The 17,825-nt window shown below is 55.7% G+C and overlaps 8 protein-coding genes across 8 annotated transcripts; 5 read left to right on the top strand and 3 right to left on the bottom strand.

The window, feature by feature from the left end:
- Nucleotides 1–48: 48 nt before the first annotated feature.
- CHGG_10019 (uncharacterized protein) lies at nucleotides 49–2,241 on the bottom strand (the record flags this gene model as incomplete). Its single annotated transcript, XM_001227945.1, has 6 exons — nucleotides 49–464; nucleotides 535–564; nucleotides 755–1,285; nucleotides 1,354–1,440; nucleotides 1,518–1,744; nucleotides 1,847–2,241. 6 exons carry the CDS (start codon nucleotides 2,239–2,241, stop codon nucleotides 49–51), a joined length of 1,686 nt encoding a protein of 561 aa, XP_001227946.1.
- A 361-nt stretch (nucleotides 2,242–2,602) lies between these two features.
- Nucleotides 2,603–4,009, bottom strand: CHGG_10018 (uncharacterized protein; the record flags this gene model as incomplete). Its single annotated transcript, XM_001227944.1, has 2 exons — nucleotides 2,603–3,060; nucleotides 3,187–4,009. 2 exons carry the CDS (start codon nucleotides 4,007–4,009, stop codon nucleotides 2,603–2,605), a joined length of 1,281 nt encoding a protein of 426 aa, XP_001227945.1.
- A 588-nt stretch (nucleotides 4,010–4,597) lies between these two features.
- On the top strand, nucleotides 4,598–5,904 carry CHGG_10017 (uncharacterized protein; the record flags this gene model as incomplete). Its single annotated transcript, XM_001227943.1, has 3 exons — nucleotides 4,598–4,951; nucleotides 5,014–5,086; nucleotides 5,147–5,904. 3 exons carry the CDS (start codon nucleotides 4,598–4,600, stop codon nucleotides 5,902–5,904), a joined length of 1,185 nt encoding a protein of 394 aa, XP_001227944.1.
- Nucleotides 5,905–6,457: 553 nt separating this feature from the next.
- CHGG_10016 (uncharacterized protein) lies at nucleotides 6,458–8,107 on the top strand (the record flags this gene model as incomplete). The annotated part of the gene is made up of 2 exons (XM_001227942.1): nucleotides 6,458–6,830; nucleotides 6,900–8,107. 2 exons carry the CDS (start codon nucleotides 6,458–6,460, stop codon nucleotides 8,105–8,107), a joined length of 1,581 nt encoding a protein of 526 aa, XP_001227943.1.
- Nucleotides 8,108–9,628: 1,521 nt separating this feature from the next.
- Nucleotides 9,629–10,049, bottom strand: CHGG_10015 (uncharacterized protein; the record flags this gene model as incomplete). The annotated part of the gene is made up of 2 exons (XM_001227941.1): nucleotides 9,629–9,894; nucleotides 9,983–10,049. 2 exons carry the CDS (start codon nucleotides 10,047–10,049, stop codon nucleotides 9,629–9,631), a joined length of 333 nt encoding a protein of 110 aa, XP_001227942.1.
- An 844-nt stretch (nucleotides 10,050–10,893) lies between these two features.
- Nucleotides 10,894–11,196, top strand: CHGG_10014 (uncharacterized protein; the record flags this gene model as incomplete). Its single annotated transcript, XM_001227940.1, has 1 exon — nucleotides 10,894–11,196. One exon carries the CDS (start codon nucleotides 10,894–10,896, stop codon nucleotides 11,194–11,196), a length of 303 nt encoding a protein of 100 aa, XP_001227941.1.
- Nucleotides 11,197–14,305: 3,109 nt separating this feature from the next.
- CHGG_10013 (uncharacterized protein) lies at nucleotides 14,306–14,848 on the top strand (the record flags this gene model as incomplete). The annotated part of the gene is made up of 1 exon (XM_001227939.1): nucleotides 14,306–14,848. The coding sequence occupies one exon, from the start codon at nucleotides 14,306–14,308 to the stop codon at nucleotides 14,846–14,848; it is 543 nt and encodes a 180-aa protein (XP_001227940.1).
- Nucleotides 14,849–16,559: 1,711 nt separating this feature from the next.
- CHGG_10012 (uncharacterized protein) lies at nucleotides 16,560–17,717 on the top strand (the record flags this gene model as incomplete). Its single annotated transcript, XM_001227938.1, has 1 exon — nucleotides 16,560–17,717. One exon carries the CDS (start codon nucleotides 16,560–16,562, stop codon nucleotides 17,715–17,717), a length of 1,158 nt encoding a protein of 385 aa, XP_001227939.1.
- Between the last annotated feature and the right edge of the window lie 108 nt (nucleotides 17,718–17,825).

Here is a 17,825-nt window from a genome sequence, read left to right as displayed (position 1 = left end):
AAAGGGTTGGGAACCAAAGACGTGATTTATAGATTCAGCTCGACCCGCTTAAACCCCCGCAACCTCCTCCTCGGGTTTTGCTTGACTGCCGCTTGCTGATTCGGCCCTTTTCTTGCGCCGGACTTCGTCCCACCCCATGAACAGGGCGAAGCCAATGGACACCACCGCAAAGCCAGCTACCACGTAGAAAGTCTTGTCAATTGCATACGAGTACGCCTGCAACAGCCCCTCGAGCTCGGGACTTCCCGCTGGAAGTAAGCGGCGTACAGCGTCTGCCCCCGTTCCCGCGCTGACGACGGCTTCCGGAGACGCCGAGGGAGCGAGGACCGGTAAATCCTTCAGCAGGCTTTGGGTGAAGATAGTAGTAGCAATGACCACGGCAATAGAACCTGCCAAGTTCTGGAAAAAAATGAGAAGGGACATGGAGATGGCGACCAGGTCGCTTCCCAGGGCACACTGGATAGCTGTTATGGACTAAGGTATCAAGGAATACGTGTCAGCAGACCTAATTTTGGGCAGAAGAAGCCCACTCACCATTGTCAATGCAGCGCCTCGGCCAACACCCTGTATCAGCTGATAGCCAACCCATTTCGATGTTGTGGTATTAGGCCCGAATGTTGTCGTCAAACCCGCGCCGACTGAAATCATAAGCCCTCCGAATAGGCACCAGGGCACAAAATGGCCCAGTCTCGATACTACAGAAGTCGGGTTTGAACTGCCGCTACAAAGGGTTAGGGAGAACAACGAGACTTACCGGCAGCTCCAGACAGGATGATGAAGACCAACTGGCTCAAGATTCCCGGAAGCATGTACAGACCACTCCTTGTTGCCCCCACACCCTTCACGGCTTGAAAATAAACAGGCAAAAAGTAATTAGCAATAAAGACAATGAAGGCCATGCTAAAGATATGACCACAACTGGACCAAACTTCTCGGCGACGGATGACGGAGCCGGGAATCATGGCTGTGTCACCCACCCTCCTTTCCCAAACGACAAACATGACGGTAGACGCTCCGGCGCCGCAGAAGAGGCCGATGACTAGCGAACTGTTCCAGGGGTGGTTGGGATCCGATCCCCCAAACTGCAAAGCCGCCAGAAACATGGTCATGGCTGGCGCGAGCAGCGCAAAGCCACCAAGATCGAGGCTAGATAACATTCTGCGGACGAGTCCAAGAGAGAAAGTATTTTGCCCCTTGGTGTCGGGAATAGTATTGAATACGATCAAAATTGCAGCGCAGCCGCCGATGGGGAGGTTGATGTAGAAGCCTGGGTGGTATTCTTTAGCTGGTACCATCAAATAATGCACATGTACCGAACCCACTCGCAGTTATCGGGAAGCAACTTTGACTTACACCATCGCCAAGAAACGTATTGAGTGAGCGCTCCCCCAATGAGCGGGCCCACGATCAGGGCCATCTGACCAACTCCCATCGTGATCCCTGTGTAAACTATCGGCAACGCCAGGTTAGAGCCGCAGGGCACCAGAAATAAGGCACGAGGCATCATGAACACTCACACGGTTGCTGGGCCAGGGGAACTGAAGTACCAATGATAGTCCAAGCTCCGTTCATGAGGCCGGAGGAGCCAGCCCCGGCAACGGCTCGGCCGGCGATCAACATGGGAGAAGATTTCGCCAACGCGCAGATAAGAGAGCCTATTTCGAAGACGAAAAGGAAGGTTAGGAAAACGAACTTTTTCCGGAAGAAGATGTACAATTTCCCTGCTAGGGGCTGCAGGGTACCACTGTGCCAACGAAAAGTGTTAACGGCTGAGGTGTAAGAGGGAAAGCAATAATACATCATTGGATTCATTAGGTAGTGTTGCAACGTTGGGGGCTGGACTCACGACACGAGCGTGTAAGCCCCTGCATACCAGCCGATATCCGCCGTCTCGTGTAGATCAGTAGTAATGATTGGAGTGGCAGTGCTGATGATGGAGTTGTCCAAGTAAATCAGGAAGATCGCCACTGTCATTCCAGTAACAAGTCCGGCTAGCTTGTAGCCCGTGACGTATTGCGTAATTGATTCTTGTTCGTTCCGTAGACTATCCTCAGTGGATGGCACGACTGTGTTGGCATTCCTAATTTGAGATAGGGAAGCAGAGGCGCTTGGTGTGGGGTTGCCCTCCGACGGCTCGTGGAGAAGGGTTTCGATTCCCGACTTCTCTGACGCAGTAGGAGAGTTTGCAGTTTGCGCGTCGCCGTCATTCTCGTTGATACAAACAGACTGTCGCTTGAGCATGTTGATTCTCTCGATCGCAAGTACATAGGTATCTAGGCTGTTATCTGCAACTGGGAAAGGGGAGAGATATCTAGAGTGATGAGAGAGCAAAGGTAGAACCCAGTGCCAGTAATATGCGGCTAATATCCGCAATGCCGCTTCCCCGGCGTATTATAGTGCATAGGTACCAAGGACTCTTACATGTAGATTGTGATAATTCTGTTCTTGTGACCCCCTACGCTCGGAACAAACTGTGGGTATTGTCGGAGATTTAGCTACGGAACACTGCAGTGTATCAATCTCTTGTCCACCGAAACTTTGCGTCGTTCCGAGGTCCGATCGCCCGGTCTGCTTTCTGTCACTGGCCTAGTCTACCTGCTTGCTACTGGTATCCTTCGCGGGATCGGCTCATATCAACCCCCATCTCCTTGGAAAGACAACTTGCGATGTTGTCCAGCAAGGTGGAAATTTGACCCAACGAATAATATGCTTCATTGAAGTCCACGGATAGTGTTAAACAGCCGCGGAATGTCCATATATACAGAGTCGGCTGTCTTCCCATAATGGTGCTGCCCAGATGGAATGCTTCCACCTGCACGACACCGTGGTCGGCGCGCAGGTACTTGTGGTCAATTACCCCCAGGCTACTGACTGTCACATTGCTGGCTGGCGGCCTAGCCCCTGATGCCGCCAGGTCGGCCAATGTCTCGCCGTGGATCCGGTAGATGGACCGAAGAGCGTCCATATATGCCGGAGGATCCCAATCCCCCCGGTATCCGCTAGTAAGCTGCCGGCACCAGGACCCAAAGTCGTCGCTCCGCTGCAGGGTGTATGTGATACCTGTCACGTACGTGCCGCACGCATAGGTGGTCGCTGTTTCTGGAAGGAGTGGACGAAGATTGACCGAGACAACGGTGCTGTAGGAATCACAGGACGCATCAAACGTGCTGTCGTTGTGCTCCTTACTGTCCAGCACCGAGGCGGCACAGGCGGCATGCACCGCGGCTGTGACTGTGAAGCCACGGGCTTTGCAGGCTTGGATAAATTGTTCAGACTGATCTTTACTAAAGGTGACTGTCTGGCACCGGGAAGCCCTCGGAAGGTCGGACTTATCGCCCTGGTATGGTAAGCCCGCTGTTGGGTACGCCGTGATGAAGTTTCGCTGGCGTATCTCTTCGGCTTTGGCTTCAGTCTTGGGGGTTGGTTCTTTAGCGGATCCGTACGCATCCTCTAAACTGACGGGGAGATGCTCGCGCTCAAGTTCCCAGCATATTGACTCCAGGGCCCCTGGGACTGTACCTTCGGTAAGCTGAGCCAGAATACTGAACAGTCGGTCGAGCACCACGCAAGTACCGAGTGCGTCAATCCGCCAATGGGAGCAGTGGAAGAGCACCTCGGACGACCGCGACACGAAGACCAAACATGGGAGCTTCCGGAGGTGCAAGCCGGTCGCGACATGGCGCGCCGCGTCCGCCTCGTCGTCGACCCAAAACGTATCGTTGATCCACGACTTGACGTTGGCGGCAGTAGCCTCGAGGTACGTTTTCTTGCCGCCGTCTTCAAATACGGCCAAGCCTGGGAAGTCAAAGCGTAGCCTAGTCCAGGCTTGCATGAGCTGCTCGCCCAACAACGGGCCCGGTCCAGAACTCGTGCGGACTCGACAGATAGCATAGACAGAGCCGTGTTCTCGATAGTGCCGCTTGAATGCTTGTGACATCTGGTAAAACACTTTCTCCGCTCCGTCGTACTCATCCCTCCATGTACCCGAGTCTGTTTTGGCCCAAACCATTTTGTCAGTCTTTCAGCAAGATCAATAAAGAGAGTTACTGCACGCGGCGTGCCAATGACTAGGTAGTGGCCCGGCCCGTTGAACTTTGACTTCAGACGTGTCCTTAAAACACCATCTTGCGAGTACGGAATCTGGCTGCAGTCGGGGGGTTTACAGTCACGGGGGAAAGTTCACGCCGGCCTAGCGAATGTGTGTGCGTGGCTAATCGCAGATTCTTTTCTCCCTTTGGCTCCCCGGCAGTGGATTATTATCCGTTGGAACATGAATGAGACACCACCCCGAGACATGCTTGCTTACCTACCTAGGTGCCATGTCGTGGTTGGGAATCCCCCGAATAACAACCATTTCCTCCGAATCCATGGTTTAGGAACTTTTCATTTCGCACATGGACAGACTGTGCTATGCGGATGCTAGAAAAGAAGAAAAAGTATCTGGGGAACCGGAGCTTGGGAAGCAGCGAACGAAAAAGATCCCAAGATCCGTCCACCAAGCACACCTGTACACACACAGTGCAACACTCGATCCCGGCCGGAGTGATTAGGTGTTAAAAACTACGTGGTGGCCTCAGAATTCTCCGTGCTCCTCATCATGCGTCTCATCTTGCCCTTAAGACATTGTTTGTTCGTGGTGTTAATTGCGCGCGACCTTGAGGTCCTCGCAGAACCTTTCAGCTTTCCCCTTCCAAACGGATTCCCGTTCCCCAACGAGACCGCTCTGGAGGAGCTGTTTACACGGGCAGGGGGTAATTTCACCAACGCACCGCTGGCACCCCGGTTCGACGACGACTCGTTGACGAGCTGGAAGCTACAGGCGTTCAATGAGTTCATGGAGGTGGCGTTCTTCACTCAACTCATCGCCAACATCAGCGACAGCGTAGCTGGCTACGAGCTTGATCCTTCCGTGCGAGAATATGTCCTGACTTCACTAGAAGCCATTCAGGCGGTACGTAATACGCAGCCCAACGAACATGAAGCAGTGAAGTGCTCACCCTGAGATGTGCGCAGCAAGAGGAGATGCACGCGTACAATGCCAACGACGCCGTCCGCTACTTTACAAATGGCTCGCATATGTACCCCTGTACGTAACGAGCCCCCCGTCTTACATACCTTCGCCGAGAGGCGTCGACTTTGACTCCAGACCCTGACCCGCACATGTACATCGGCCTCCTAGCCAACATCCAGCAGCGGACGGCCATGCACCTGGGATCCGACGCCCACTCCATTGTCTACGTGCTAGCTCAAGCGCTAGGCCAAGAGGGCCAGCAGTCAGGTTGGTTCCGCTCGTTGCGGGGGATCCCGCCGAGCGCGGAACCGTTCTTGACCACGTCCACACGTGAGTTCGCCCTAGGATGGATGCAACATTGGATCGTGCCCGGGAGCTGCCCCAACATGCACGAGATTCCACTGGGCATCCTACCGGCCCTGCAACTTACGGCCGTCTCGATCGGGGACGCGTCCCACAGCGGAAACGTGACGTTGCTTGCCCCCGGAGCGGTGGACCCCGGCTCGCAGAGAGTAGCCTTTGTCAACGGCGCCTTGGTCCCCACCATAGTTCCATTTAAAATCCGGCAGACGTCGCCCTGTGGCGGTGGTGATCAAGATGTTCGGGACCTCCGGGCCATAAAGCGGAATCGGGGAAATCGGCGGAATCAACATCGCCAGATCGTTTTGGTGTCTCAGGGAACGGCAGATGCTGAACCGGAAGACGTAGGGGGCTGCATCGCATCGACCGAGATTGTAGCCGATATGCCATATGCACGGAACGTCATGCACGGGTTGATTCTCATGACCGTGGTGGAGAACAGCGCGGATGGTGAGAACGAGACTGTGTTCATTACGGCTCAAGATGTCGCCGACGCGACTATATACGGCCCCGCGTTGCTCGAGTGGAGCTAGAGGGTATAGATGATGGATCCTATCGACTTGCTTTAAGGTCAACTATGTACTTACTGGTGTACTGGGAAGCCATGTAAGGGCTTCCCCAGGGTGGGAATAGTACCTAGGTAGGCACTTTACGCATCTAACCTGGATGGAGAAGGTCCGTGTCGACTCCTGGCGTCGGTGAATAATACAAAACCTTAGACAAAGATTCTAGTTTCGGTGGGGGGCTCGGGGAAAATACAGCACATGAACCTCGTGCCAACGACGGGACTAGAAATGGACCGAAGATCCGAATGTCCGAATGCTCGCCGAACACCAGTGGGCGTTGATGTGAGTAACAGCCATACCAGTGCTTGAAGGGTATTTAGCATATGAAGTGTAGAAAATTCATTTACTTAGTACGTATAGTCGGCAAAATCCATCCCTATATAACTGTCATCACTTACCTTCGCAGTGTCTTACGAACATCCATTAGAATTTGACCTCGCTTTCAAAGCCTACCTAGGTAGTATCTACGATCAGATCGGCATCCAAACAACCTGAAACCCAACGGCCAGGGTCTTCCACAATGGCCACTACCAGCCATCATAAACACACGCGGATATCGTGGTTCAGGATGCTAACGCTTCAAGATATTATCACACCACAAATGTTGGAATTTGATTACCCAGGGAGCGGAACCCAAGACGATCCGTATCTTGTCAGGTTCCTCGACAACGACCCGCGAGACCCCATGGATTTTGCACTCTGGCTGCGCTGGGCTTTGTGTATCGCGGCAGGATACGTTACCTTCTCTGTGGCATTCATTTCTAGTGCCTTCAGCGGCGGTATTCGGAACATTTCGCAGGATCTGGACGCTACCCCCGAATCAGCCACTCTAGGTGTCAGTCTTTTCCTACTGGGATTTGTTCTCGGCCCGTTGCTCTGGGCACCCTGTTCAGGTTTGTCCAAATCCGAATCCGAATAGAGCGTGTACCAAGTCAAATCACTGACAAAATGACCGATAACAGAGCGCTTTGGACGGCAGGTCATCCTCCTTTCCACAATGGCGGTACACGTTGCCCTGAATATCGCCGTATGCTTCAGCCCAGACCTCGCCATGCTCTTAGTCCTGCGCTTACTATCCGGCGCTTTTGGAGCCGCCACATTGACAAATTCCGGTGCTGTCATTGCCGACATTTTCCCCCCCAGACAACGTGGACTCGCCATTACCGTCTATGCGCTGGTGCCGCTATTCGCCCCAGTCCTAGGCCCGATGGTTGGAACTTATGTGTCGGGCATCTTTGGCTGGCGCTGGTCCATGGCGCTCATGGCTCTCATGTCCATGACGGCGCTCGCGATGGCTGCACTCCTGATTCCTGAAACATACGCCCCTTTGCTGCTCGACAAACGGGCCGCCCGGCTCACCAAGATCACTGGGCGACGTTACGTCTCCACAATAACTGCTGCTGGTGGCAACAAGGATGCGCCGCGCCCCTCTTTTGCTACTACGCTATCGAGGCCTTTCTTCTTGGCTGCCAATGAGCCGATTATTAGCCTTCTCGCTCTATACCAAGCTATTGTGTTTGGCACTCTGTACTTTATGTTCACGGCCCTTCCCATGGTATACACCGACATTTTGGGCTGGCCCAGAGAGCAGAGCGGCCTAGCATTCCTTGGGGTTGTGATTGGCATGGCGCTCTCGGTGGTATTTGCTATTTGGGACAACACCCGATATAGCAGGACACTAGAGAGGCTAAAGGGAGAAGCGGTCCCACCCGAGATACGCCTACCATCCTGCTGCCTAGGAGGAGTATGTATCGTCGGAGGTCTGCTGTGGTGTGCCTGGACTGCCGAGCCTGGGCTCCCGTGGCTCGTTAATATGGCCTCGGGTGTGCCCTTTGGCTTCGGCATCGTTCTAATTACGATTGGTTCGACGAACTATCTGGTAGATGTCTATACTATCCAGGCAGCTTCGGCACTCACGGTTTGCATATGCAGTCGGGCTATCTGGGGCGCTATATTTCCTCTTTTTGCACCCGGCATGTTTAATTCCATTGGGGTGTGGTGGAGCCTGTCGATTCCTGCTATTTTGAGCCTTATGTGCCTGCCTTTACCTTTCCTTTTTTATAAGTTTGGACCATTAATCCGGGCGCGGTGCAGATACGCTTGTGAGTCTTATATCGCCGACCAACGAGCTAGGAAACGTGTCAATGAGGAAACACCATTGCTAGTATGAAGACAATATAAAAACTTGGTATTTAATGGATAACCTCTAATTTTATCGGCCGCGAATCTATTTGTACGGGGTCCGCACGGTTCGCCAAAATCTGTACACGAAGTTATTCCCAGATAATACCCCAATACATTTTAGCAATGCAATCCGGCCACTGCACTTACGATGATACAGAAGTCTACGAGCTCTTGTCTTTTCATTTGTTCTTCGGGCATGGTATTCTCGTACGGGCGCCAATAGATAATTGTAATATACTCCTAAGTGTGTTACAACTTGTATTAATATTATATTCTGCTATGCCCCCAGCGGTGTTGGACCTCTAGTGTGACGGCAGCTGCCGTCGGAGTGCACTTGTTGGAAGACCAACAGCCACTGATCCAAGGTGTCACACACACAGGAAGATGGGAATTCACACGGCTGAGCCTAGGAGGCTATGAGACTGCCAAAATCAATTGTCCTTTTTTCCTCTTCCCTCTGTAAGGGGGTTCCAAACCCGTGATATCTCTCTCTGAGCAGCGATGGTGGCACCGCATGCAACCGCACCTAGCCTAAGCCGACCGATCTCTTGCCACCACGTTCTGGGCCTTGACCCATTGACCCTCCTGTGCTCAGACCTCGTGGTCTCCCTTCCAACAGCACTGTGGCCCCACTTGGTTGGGCACGTGGCCACACGCGCTGGCATTTAACTCCTGTATCGCGAGAGCTCTTCCAGCTTCTCTTCCTTTTCTCCCCATCTTGTGATTAGCAGAATAGAGTCTCATCGGCAGTGCCCTCGCGCCTCGCCTAAATGTCCCTCGTCCCTCACATCTAGCTACTTGGTGGATAGCAAAAGCACTCTCACGAGCTGGATGAAAAGCCCATACGGATTTTTGAGAAGATTATGTATGTGCGAGGCCAACAATACCAAGAGAGGAGCCTCTTGCTCTTCGAGAAGGGGGTGCTTATGCTATGTAGAATGAAGTAAAAGCACCGTCCCGTTCGAATCCCGGTTCGCATCATGGAGTTAGGGGCGGGGCCAAACACTACACGAACACATGTCAGTATCGAGGCTGATCCACTTCAGTCAAGTGTTGGCCATGATCGATTCAAGGCTGATTTAGGATTGTTTTAGCTGCTGCACAGAAAACTTGGCTGGTTAGGTAGTTAGTATTAGTCCCGCCACAATGATATTGTCAACTATGCTTGGTAGGCAGACTGCATTGCGAATATTGAGGTAAGTTGCCGTGAGTACTTGAGTTTTGAGGAAGCGCACAACCGGGATCTTGTGTAGCAGAAACGGGACGTCGCACCCGCCCGGTTCCGGAATTTTGCGGAGAATGCGTCTTCTCACTGTGTGAACTTTTCGCAAGTCGAAAATTTCCCCTTCCTTCCCCGGCAATGCGATATTCATGTGTCCTTTGGCAGCCTTCGGTTTGTATCAGCATTGAGGATGTTAATTATTCCGCCGTTGAACCCGAGCAGAGGGTCGATATGCCAACGGCAGACTATGCCCTACAACCCTCTCCAACCAGTATTTCGCAGATCCTACTCGCCACGGACCGATTTCCAGATTCTCGACGCCGGGAGCCCGGGACGAGGAATCACCGAAGCGACAGGGCATGTCCAGTCATCATGGGCTAAGCACGGGAAAGCACGCGCACGGAGAGCAAATGGCGCACTCCCCAAAGACTCGCCAAACACAGTTCCTCGATGCCGAGCGGGGTGGGCATGGATGATTGTCGGCTGGCTTTGGCTTGATTGGGATGCCTGAACGGGCCATTCGGGAGCGGGAGCAGCGGCCCATATTTGATCTTATTCTCGAAGTGCGCGTACTGCCCGCGTCGGACAGTTCTCGACAGTGTTCCGAGTGGCTTCGATTTTGTTCTTCAACGGCGGAACCCGGTGTGGCGTCACACTGATCGACAGGCCTTGCAGCGAATGTGACGGTCCTGCCTCCATGCTCCATGGTGCGGTCGGAGCAGATCTCATTTCTTCCGCCGCCTGCTCAAACAAGTAACGTACGGTACGCAGTACGCCGTACGTTACCTTATTTCGTGGCTGGCTTGTTTGCTTGCTTCAAGCCGCCAACCAGATGGGCCATGCACTGCGCCGCTCAGGAGGCCTGCTGATCGTCGCAGCAGAAAAGGGACCTCGAAGTTGCTGGCAAGCAGGTTTCTGCCCGCACACCCGAGTGCAGTGGGATTTATCACGCAGCTGACTTCGCGGGAAAGGTCAGCATCCCATAGCACCTTTACCAATCGCCTCGACGGTCAAGCTTTTTTCCCCACATTGGGGCGCCCGACATGGCGGCGGCGACATGGTCAGCATGGCGTCTTCCGAGTTGCCAACGGCCCTTCCACGCGGCCTGGCACGGGCACCTGGAAACTTGGCGCGGAGCCATGCGTGCGCCACCGGCACTGGTGGTTGGAGAGAGCTGGATCGTTGCTTCCGCGGCGACCGGCTTGTTATTTTTGAACACGAAACGGGGCCGTCAGTCATGCGCGCAATGGGAACAGTCCGGCCTTGGAGATGACCTTGCCGAGTTCGCTTGGGCGGCAGGACTTTGGGAAATGGCAACATGACATTCTACCAATCATCTCCAATCCACTCCCCCATTTGAGCTGCTGAGAAGGAGGCAACGATTTCGGCATGACGAACCACTGGAGGCCGAACAAAACAAAGCGTTGTGAAGCCAAGCCTCAAATCCCAGCTGCATGTGAGCGTCTTCTTCCTTTGTTCTCTCGACCATGCCGAGGGACCAAGTCGTTGGATATTCGACTCCAAAGGTCAACAAGTCCACCTGATGCACGATGGCGGAGACTTTCGGCCCGATCCCCAACCGCTCCCTGAAGCGCATGATCCTTCGCCGCAGACGCGGCGGTTTACCCCAACTCGGCCTTGTGGCGCGGGCCGATTGTCACACGGTGTTGTTGGGCGTCAACAACGTTACCGCCATTGGCAGGCCCGAGGTAGTTTACATCAATGAGTCGGCGGGGCCGCCTCGCAAACAAATCGTTGCCGTTCAGCATTGCATGGTAATTCAGTCGAGACCCAAGCTCGGTCTTGCGAGGAAAGTCAAGGCTGCAGTTGGGGTTCGTGGCAGTGTGGGATGAGGATTGAGTGTGGCGTGGGGCCGGGGAACTTTGCAGCCTGCCCTGGGATCCACACTTCAGCAGTTCGGGTTAACGAGGAGGTTCGCTGAACTTTCCTGGAGAAGCGGGTCTGTTGTTTGAGCGTGTGTGGGCTCGTGAAGAGAAGAGGAAGAGAAGGATAGAAAACCTCCTCAGCGGATATCTGGCCAATTGCAGGCCCTCAAGGTGGCTCTCTCAGCCCGAGACAGCCACCATGTCATCGACGCACGCAAATGAGGGGCCCCGGACGCGTGCCATGTGGAAAGCCGCTGGCGGCTGGCATCAAAGCAAATGGAAAAAAGGCTTCCAAAGTTCCAAGGTTCTGCGAGAAATTGTGGGGCTCTCGAAGTCGGTCTCGCTGAACAAGACCAAAAACAGCCCAGCATTCGCGCCCCTCAAGCTTCCCCAGAAAAGGACCGTTTTTACCCGGCGAGTCCCTGTTGGGAGAGTCCATTTTCTCCAGATAACCAGGGGCCCGATCGATCCAGAGCATTCGACCGGTCTGAACGGCAGGTTCGCCACAACAGGCCCTCTGTAGCGGGTCGGGTGACTGGCGTGGGCCGGAGCTGACCGTTGACGAGGACGGCCGAGGTTCCAAAACGAGGACACTATTTCGGAGTGTCGCCGAGCACAAAGGCTGAACCACCGGCGCGAGTGGCGCGATCACCCAGCAGCCGCGAGACCTGGAGTGACGCCGAGAAAAAACGCTCACGTGTCGCAACGGTATTGTTCGTCAGGATTGCGTACGAGCAAAGCGAAAGCGGACCATGATACGGGGAGGGCATGATGCAAACGATTTGGAGGAATGCATCGCGGCCGCGCCGGCTGAAAAAGTTTGATGCAGTTGGTCTCGCCAACTTGCTGGCCCGGCGCCGCGAGCGTCACAGGACGCGGTTTTGCCATTAAGGATTTTTGATTGCTGCCGGGAAAGGGTCCGCGTCCGGCAAGGCCCCGGTTTGGGACCTCGGGGAGCCCCTGGCAAATCATCTGCTCATTGACGTTGGTATGGTACAGTACGGTAAATTACGCTGCGGTTGGCTCCTTGTTTGATGATGTGTGCAACCCTTCGAGGCAAATGGCCAGCGAATGAAGCCGGATCTCGGCAGGGCAGCGAAAGGATGCAACGCTCCGGACCGAATCGTTCAATTTGCAGGCTCTGTCGAGGGCGTGAGGTGCTGCTGCCTTCGTTGGGCTGGCCATTGTCGGTCCCTTTGCCCCATGGGGAGGACTCCATTTCGGCCCTTCCATGAGTTCCCACCACGTCTGGAGCACCCCGGAGTGGAGAGGCGATTGCTGGGGAATTGGAGATGCGGGCGCAGAGGTTGCTGGTTGCACCATGTGCTCGTGGAGCGTCGCCGGGGGATTGGTAAAGTTTGGGAAACTAGCGCTGCTTGGGGGAGCGAAGACGTTGCAACGAGCCAGGGGGGCGCCGCAGATGCTCGGCGGTATTCTGCATGACCCAATCCCCGCGGGGCCAGACTGGATCCCCGCACACCCCAATGCATTCGATCCGGCGGGACAGCGGCGAAATACCCCAAGCTTCCTGGGTGCCAAGTCGGGGGTAATCGACGGTCCCTGTGTTTTGAGTGGCCCGCTGCACCGACACATGCAATTCGGGGCCAAAACCAAAGACAGACACCCGTTGAAGGAGGCGGGCCAACATGCGACAATCGTTTGCCTAGGGTGGTGCTGGGGTGCTGGGGTTTCCTGCAACGGGATCACCATTCGTTTACCAGGAATACCATCCATAGATACACTCTTTTACCCCAGGCCACCCCTTCTTCTCTTTATATCCGTCCGTCCATCCCACCCTTTCCCTCCCCCGTCGATCTTGTCCTTCTTTTTCTTCCCCATTCCTTTCTCAACACCAATTCTTTCGACAGGGAAGGGCAAAATCATCACCATGTCCTCAAACGAAAAGGAGGCATCGGCCCCTGCCGCTGCCCACGTCGGCGACCTCGCGGTAACCCAGGATGTCGAGCGCATCGAGGCTCCCGTCACCTGGAAGGCGTACCTGATCTGCGCCTTCGCCTCGTTCGGCGGTATCTTCTTCGGTTACGACTCGGGTTACATCAACGGTGTGCTCGGGGCTAAGATCTTCATCGAAGCTGTCGAGCATATCGGCGCGGAGGAGGTCAGCGAATCCAACACCTCGCTCATCGTCTCTATCCTGTCCTGCGGTACCTTCTTCGGCGCCCTCATCGCCGGTGACCTGGCCGACTTCATCGGCCGCAAGTGGACTGTTATCTTCGGCTGCCTCATCTACATCGTCGGTGTCGTTGTCCAGATGATCACGGGTCTCGGCGACGAGCTCGGCGCCATTGTTGCCGGTCGTCTCATTGCTGGTATCGGTGTCGGCTTCGAGTCCGCCATTGTCATTCTGTACATGTCCGAAATTGTGAGTTGACCACACCCCTTCGCTCTCCAAACATGGCATTGACCCGATATCGAACCACAGTGCCCTCGCAAGGTCCGTGGCGCCTTGGTTGCGGGTTACCAATTCTGCATCACCATCGGTATCATGCTTGCGTCCTGCGTCGTATACGCCACCGAGGGTCGCACGGACACCGGCTCCTACCGCATCCCGATCGCCATCCAGTTCGCGTGGGCCCTCATCCTCGCTGGTGGTCTGCTGTGCCTGCCCGACTCGCCCCGTTATTTTGTCAAGAAGGGCAAGCTCTCCGAGGCCACCAACGCCCTGTCTCGCCTGCGCGGCCAGCCCAAGGATTCCGAGTACATCCAGGTCGAACTCTCCGAGATCGTCGCCAACGAGGAGTACGAGCGTCAGCTCATTCCCTCCACCACCTGGTTCGGCAGCTGGGCCAACTGCTTCAAGGGCTCCGTTTTCAAGGCCAACTCGAACCTGCGCAAGACCATCCTCGGCACTTCCCTGCAGATGATGCAGCAATGGACCGGTGTCAACTTCATCTTCTACTACTCGACTCCCTTCCTCAAGTCGACCGGCGCCATCTCCAACACCTTCCTGATCTCCATGGTCTTCACCATTATTAATGTGTGCTCGACCCCGATCTCCTTCTACACTGTCGAGAAGTTCGGTCGCCGTACCATCCTCTTCTGGGGCGCCCTGGGCATGCTTATCTGCCAGTTCCTCGTCGCCATCATCGGTGTCACCGTCGGCTTCAACCACACCCACCCTGACCCGCTGGACCCCAAAGGCAGCATCGCCAACAACATCTCAGCCGTCAATGCGCAGATCGCCTTCATTGCGATCTTCATCTTCTTCTTCGCCTCCACCTGGGGTCCTGGTGCCTGGATCGTGATTGGTGAGATCTTCCCGCTGCCGATCCGCTCGCGTGGTGTCGGTCTCTCGACTGCCTCCAACTGGCTGTGGAACACCATCATCGCCGTCATCACCCCGTACATGGTCGGCGAGACCCGCGGCAACATGAAGTCGTCCGTCTTCTTCGTGTGGGGCGGCCTCTGCACGTGCGCCTTCGTCTACACCTACTTCCTCGTGCCCGAGACCAAGGGTCTGTCACTCGAGCAAGTCGACAAGATGATGGAGGAGACCACCCCCCGCACCTCGGCCAAGTGGAAGCCGACCACCACCTTCGCCGGCCACCAGGCCTCCGAGGACGCCTTCCTCAAGCAGCACGGCGACACCACCGTTTAGACGGAGCCAGTGCCACTTGGGCCGGACATTTCTTTGCTGTCGTTGTAGGATACCATCGCGGTATAATATCATGTGGTTTTACGAATTGGATACCATGACCCGACAAACAAGCGCGCTGGTTGGATGAGGACAGCGAAGCAATGGCTATTAACGGGGAGGAGGATATGTGTTGGAAGAGATGTGGTACGAGCTATGCCTCTTTCTGTTCTCTTTTTACCGGGACAGAATCCCGACTTTGTAAATAATTCCCTAATCTCTCGCAATCTCGAGCAGAATCTGTGATACTGTCCTCCTCTCAGTCACTCAACGCCATGTTTATCTTGTGTGTTTGTGTCAAGGGTGGATTGAGCCCCTGGGCAGCTGGCAGGTGAGGGGGAGACCCCGCCCTTCTTCGGATTCCCAGGGGCTATTTTCAGGGGTCTTTGCACCACCCGAGGTGGGGGATGGCAAGATGGCCAGCCCAGAACTCGTCAATTGGCAGAAAATCGAAGACATTCACACCGCCCCGCCCCCATTTTGAGGTCTGTGGGTGATGGTCTCGAACCGGCTGACGGGGTCCCGGTGGTACGGCGAGTCGTGCAACGGTCAGCGTTGAACAAGCACGCCCCAAGGATTGCCAACCCCGAAGGCAATGGAATGTGCGCGGATTGGGCTACAATATTCTGCGAAAGTGGCACAGATTAAAACGTGCATTGACTGGGACGAGTTACGGGAAATTTCAAGGGGGATTTCAGTTGATCTTTAAAAAGTACCAGAGAATCAATTGCATCCTTGTCTGGTTCAATCTTGCCAATGCATGTGACCGAAAGCGTGAAATCGAGGCTTCCGCCACACTCCACAAATCAATCTTTAGACACTTGAGCGCAACTGGCGCAGGGCCAAGCACCCCCATCCCAACGGCTGATCAGCCCAGGAAGTGGCCGCAAAACACAACTGCCGTCAGCCCTCAGCATGTCGCCCGGCGGATCCCTCGTTTATCACGCGTCGCGTCTCGGCAACCCGGCCAAGATTCCCGCGCTGGCGCCAACCTCATCAACCGGATCTTGTTGCCGTGAGGGGAATCTGTTTTCCCGGATCGCATTTCTGCCCCGCCTCGCAAGCATCGCCACATCAATTACCCCGCGCAGTTTGACGCAATTCGTCGACGACAGACAACCCAGATGGAGTTCTCCCACTGCCGCGCGCGGCACGGTGGGTGTTCTGCATCAGTGATGGACCTCGACTACGCCGATTGCGGCTGATTCGAACGAAGCTTGATCAGATGTGCCTTCAGATCGACTCGCCCAGTTACCGGCTCTGCCGTATATAGTTCGCTGCGGCCATCCGACACCCGGTGCCACCCTCCCTGCCTGGAATACATTGTCGTGCATCGAGAAGGTTTCACAGAGATCGACATCCCACTATATAGGTGACTCCGAAGGTCTGGAACCGGCACCCCCCATCTCGGAACTATCGACACATTACACACACTCCGTCGCACGTCACACATCGCACACCGTATTCCCCTTCCGCAATCCCGCTCTGCACGAAACACGGACGGACCGAATTGCCCGCCTCGCAACGCGCCGCACCGCGTCTCACCTCTCAAGGTCTCACCCCGCTTCCAGTCCAACCGGTGAGACATCCCGAGGAAGCAAGCCGAGCCGAGACCAAACCTCCCACCGGCCGTTCCAGACTAAAAACTAAGACATACTTCTCCCTAGCCGCAAATATGCCTCTCCCCGCCGGTGTCTACCGCGCTGACCACGTCGGCTCCTTTCTCCGCCCGCAGCCGATCCTGCGCGCGCGCGAGACCCTCGACACGCCCACGCCCATCGCCGCGGCGGATTTGCGCAAGCTTGAGAATGAGCACATCACGGCGGTGGTCCAGCAGCAAATCGCCAGCGGCCTGCAGTCGGTGACGGACGGCGAATTCCGCCGCGCGTGGTTCCACATCGACTTCCTGCAGCACCTGGCGGGCGTCGAGCGCCACGGCAGCCTCTCGTCCACCAACGTCACGTCGCACGGCGTGACGCCGCCCAAGCTGGTCGTCGTCGGCAAGTTGGGACATCCCGACGCGATCCAGGTGGAGGACTACAACTTTGTTGAGAAGGTGCGGCAGCAGGACGCCGCGGCCGCGGCCGACCGGACAATCACGACCAAGGTGTGCATTCCCAGCCCGACCATGGTGCACTTCCGCGGCGGGCGCGAGGCCATCTCCACCGAGGCGTACCCCACGCTGGAGCCCTTCTTTGAGGACCTCGTGAAGGTGTACCAGGCCGAGATCGCGGACCTGTACGCCGCCGGCTGCCGCTTCGTGCAGCTCGACGACACGAACCTGGCGTACCTGTGCGACGAGGGCATGCGCTCCGAGGCGGCCAAGCGCCATGGCGAGGACCCCCAGAAGCTGACCAAGCATTACGCCGCGCTCATTAACGCCGCCGTCAGCCAGCGTCCCAAGGATATGGTGATTGGCATCCACTTGTGCCGGGGCAACTTCCGTTCCCAGTGGTTCGCGGAGGGCGGGTACGAACCCGTCGCTGAGGTGCTGTTCAAGGAGCTCGACGTGGATGTCTACTTCCTCGAGTACGACGATGCCCGGTCAGGGGACTTCTCGCCGCTGCGGTTCCTTCCCGAGAACAAGACGGTCGTGCTCGGCGTCATGTCGAGCAAGAAGGCCGAGTTGGACGACAAGGAGGACATCGTGAGGCGGTTGAACGAGGCGGCCAAGTTCTGCCCCCGCGGCCTCGACCAGCTGTGCTTGTCGCACCAGTGCGGCTTCAGCTCCACCATGGAGGGTAACGACCTCACCGAGGAGCAGCAGTGGGCCAAGGTCAGGCTGGAAGTCGAGATTGCCAAGCAGGTTTGGGGTGAGGACCTGTCTAAGTGAGCGCAATCTATCACGATTAATGACTTTCAACATCGATACCCTTCGCTTTTCAACAGCGCGCGAGATTGGATGCGGGCGTGTATATAACGGCATGGCAAACGGCGGCAG

Source organism: Chaetomium globosum, genomic scaffold, assembly GCF_000143365.1.
Source record: "Chaetomium globosum CBS 148.51 scaffold_7 genomic scaffold, whole genome shotgun sequence".
In the NCBI taxonomy this organism is placed as follows: Eukaryota; Fungi; Ascomycota; class Sordariomycetes; order Sordariales; family Chaetomiaceae; genus Chaetomium; species Chaetomium globosum.
This window is presented reverse-complemented; position numbering and strand designations above follow the sequence as displayed.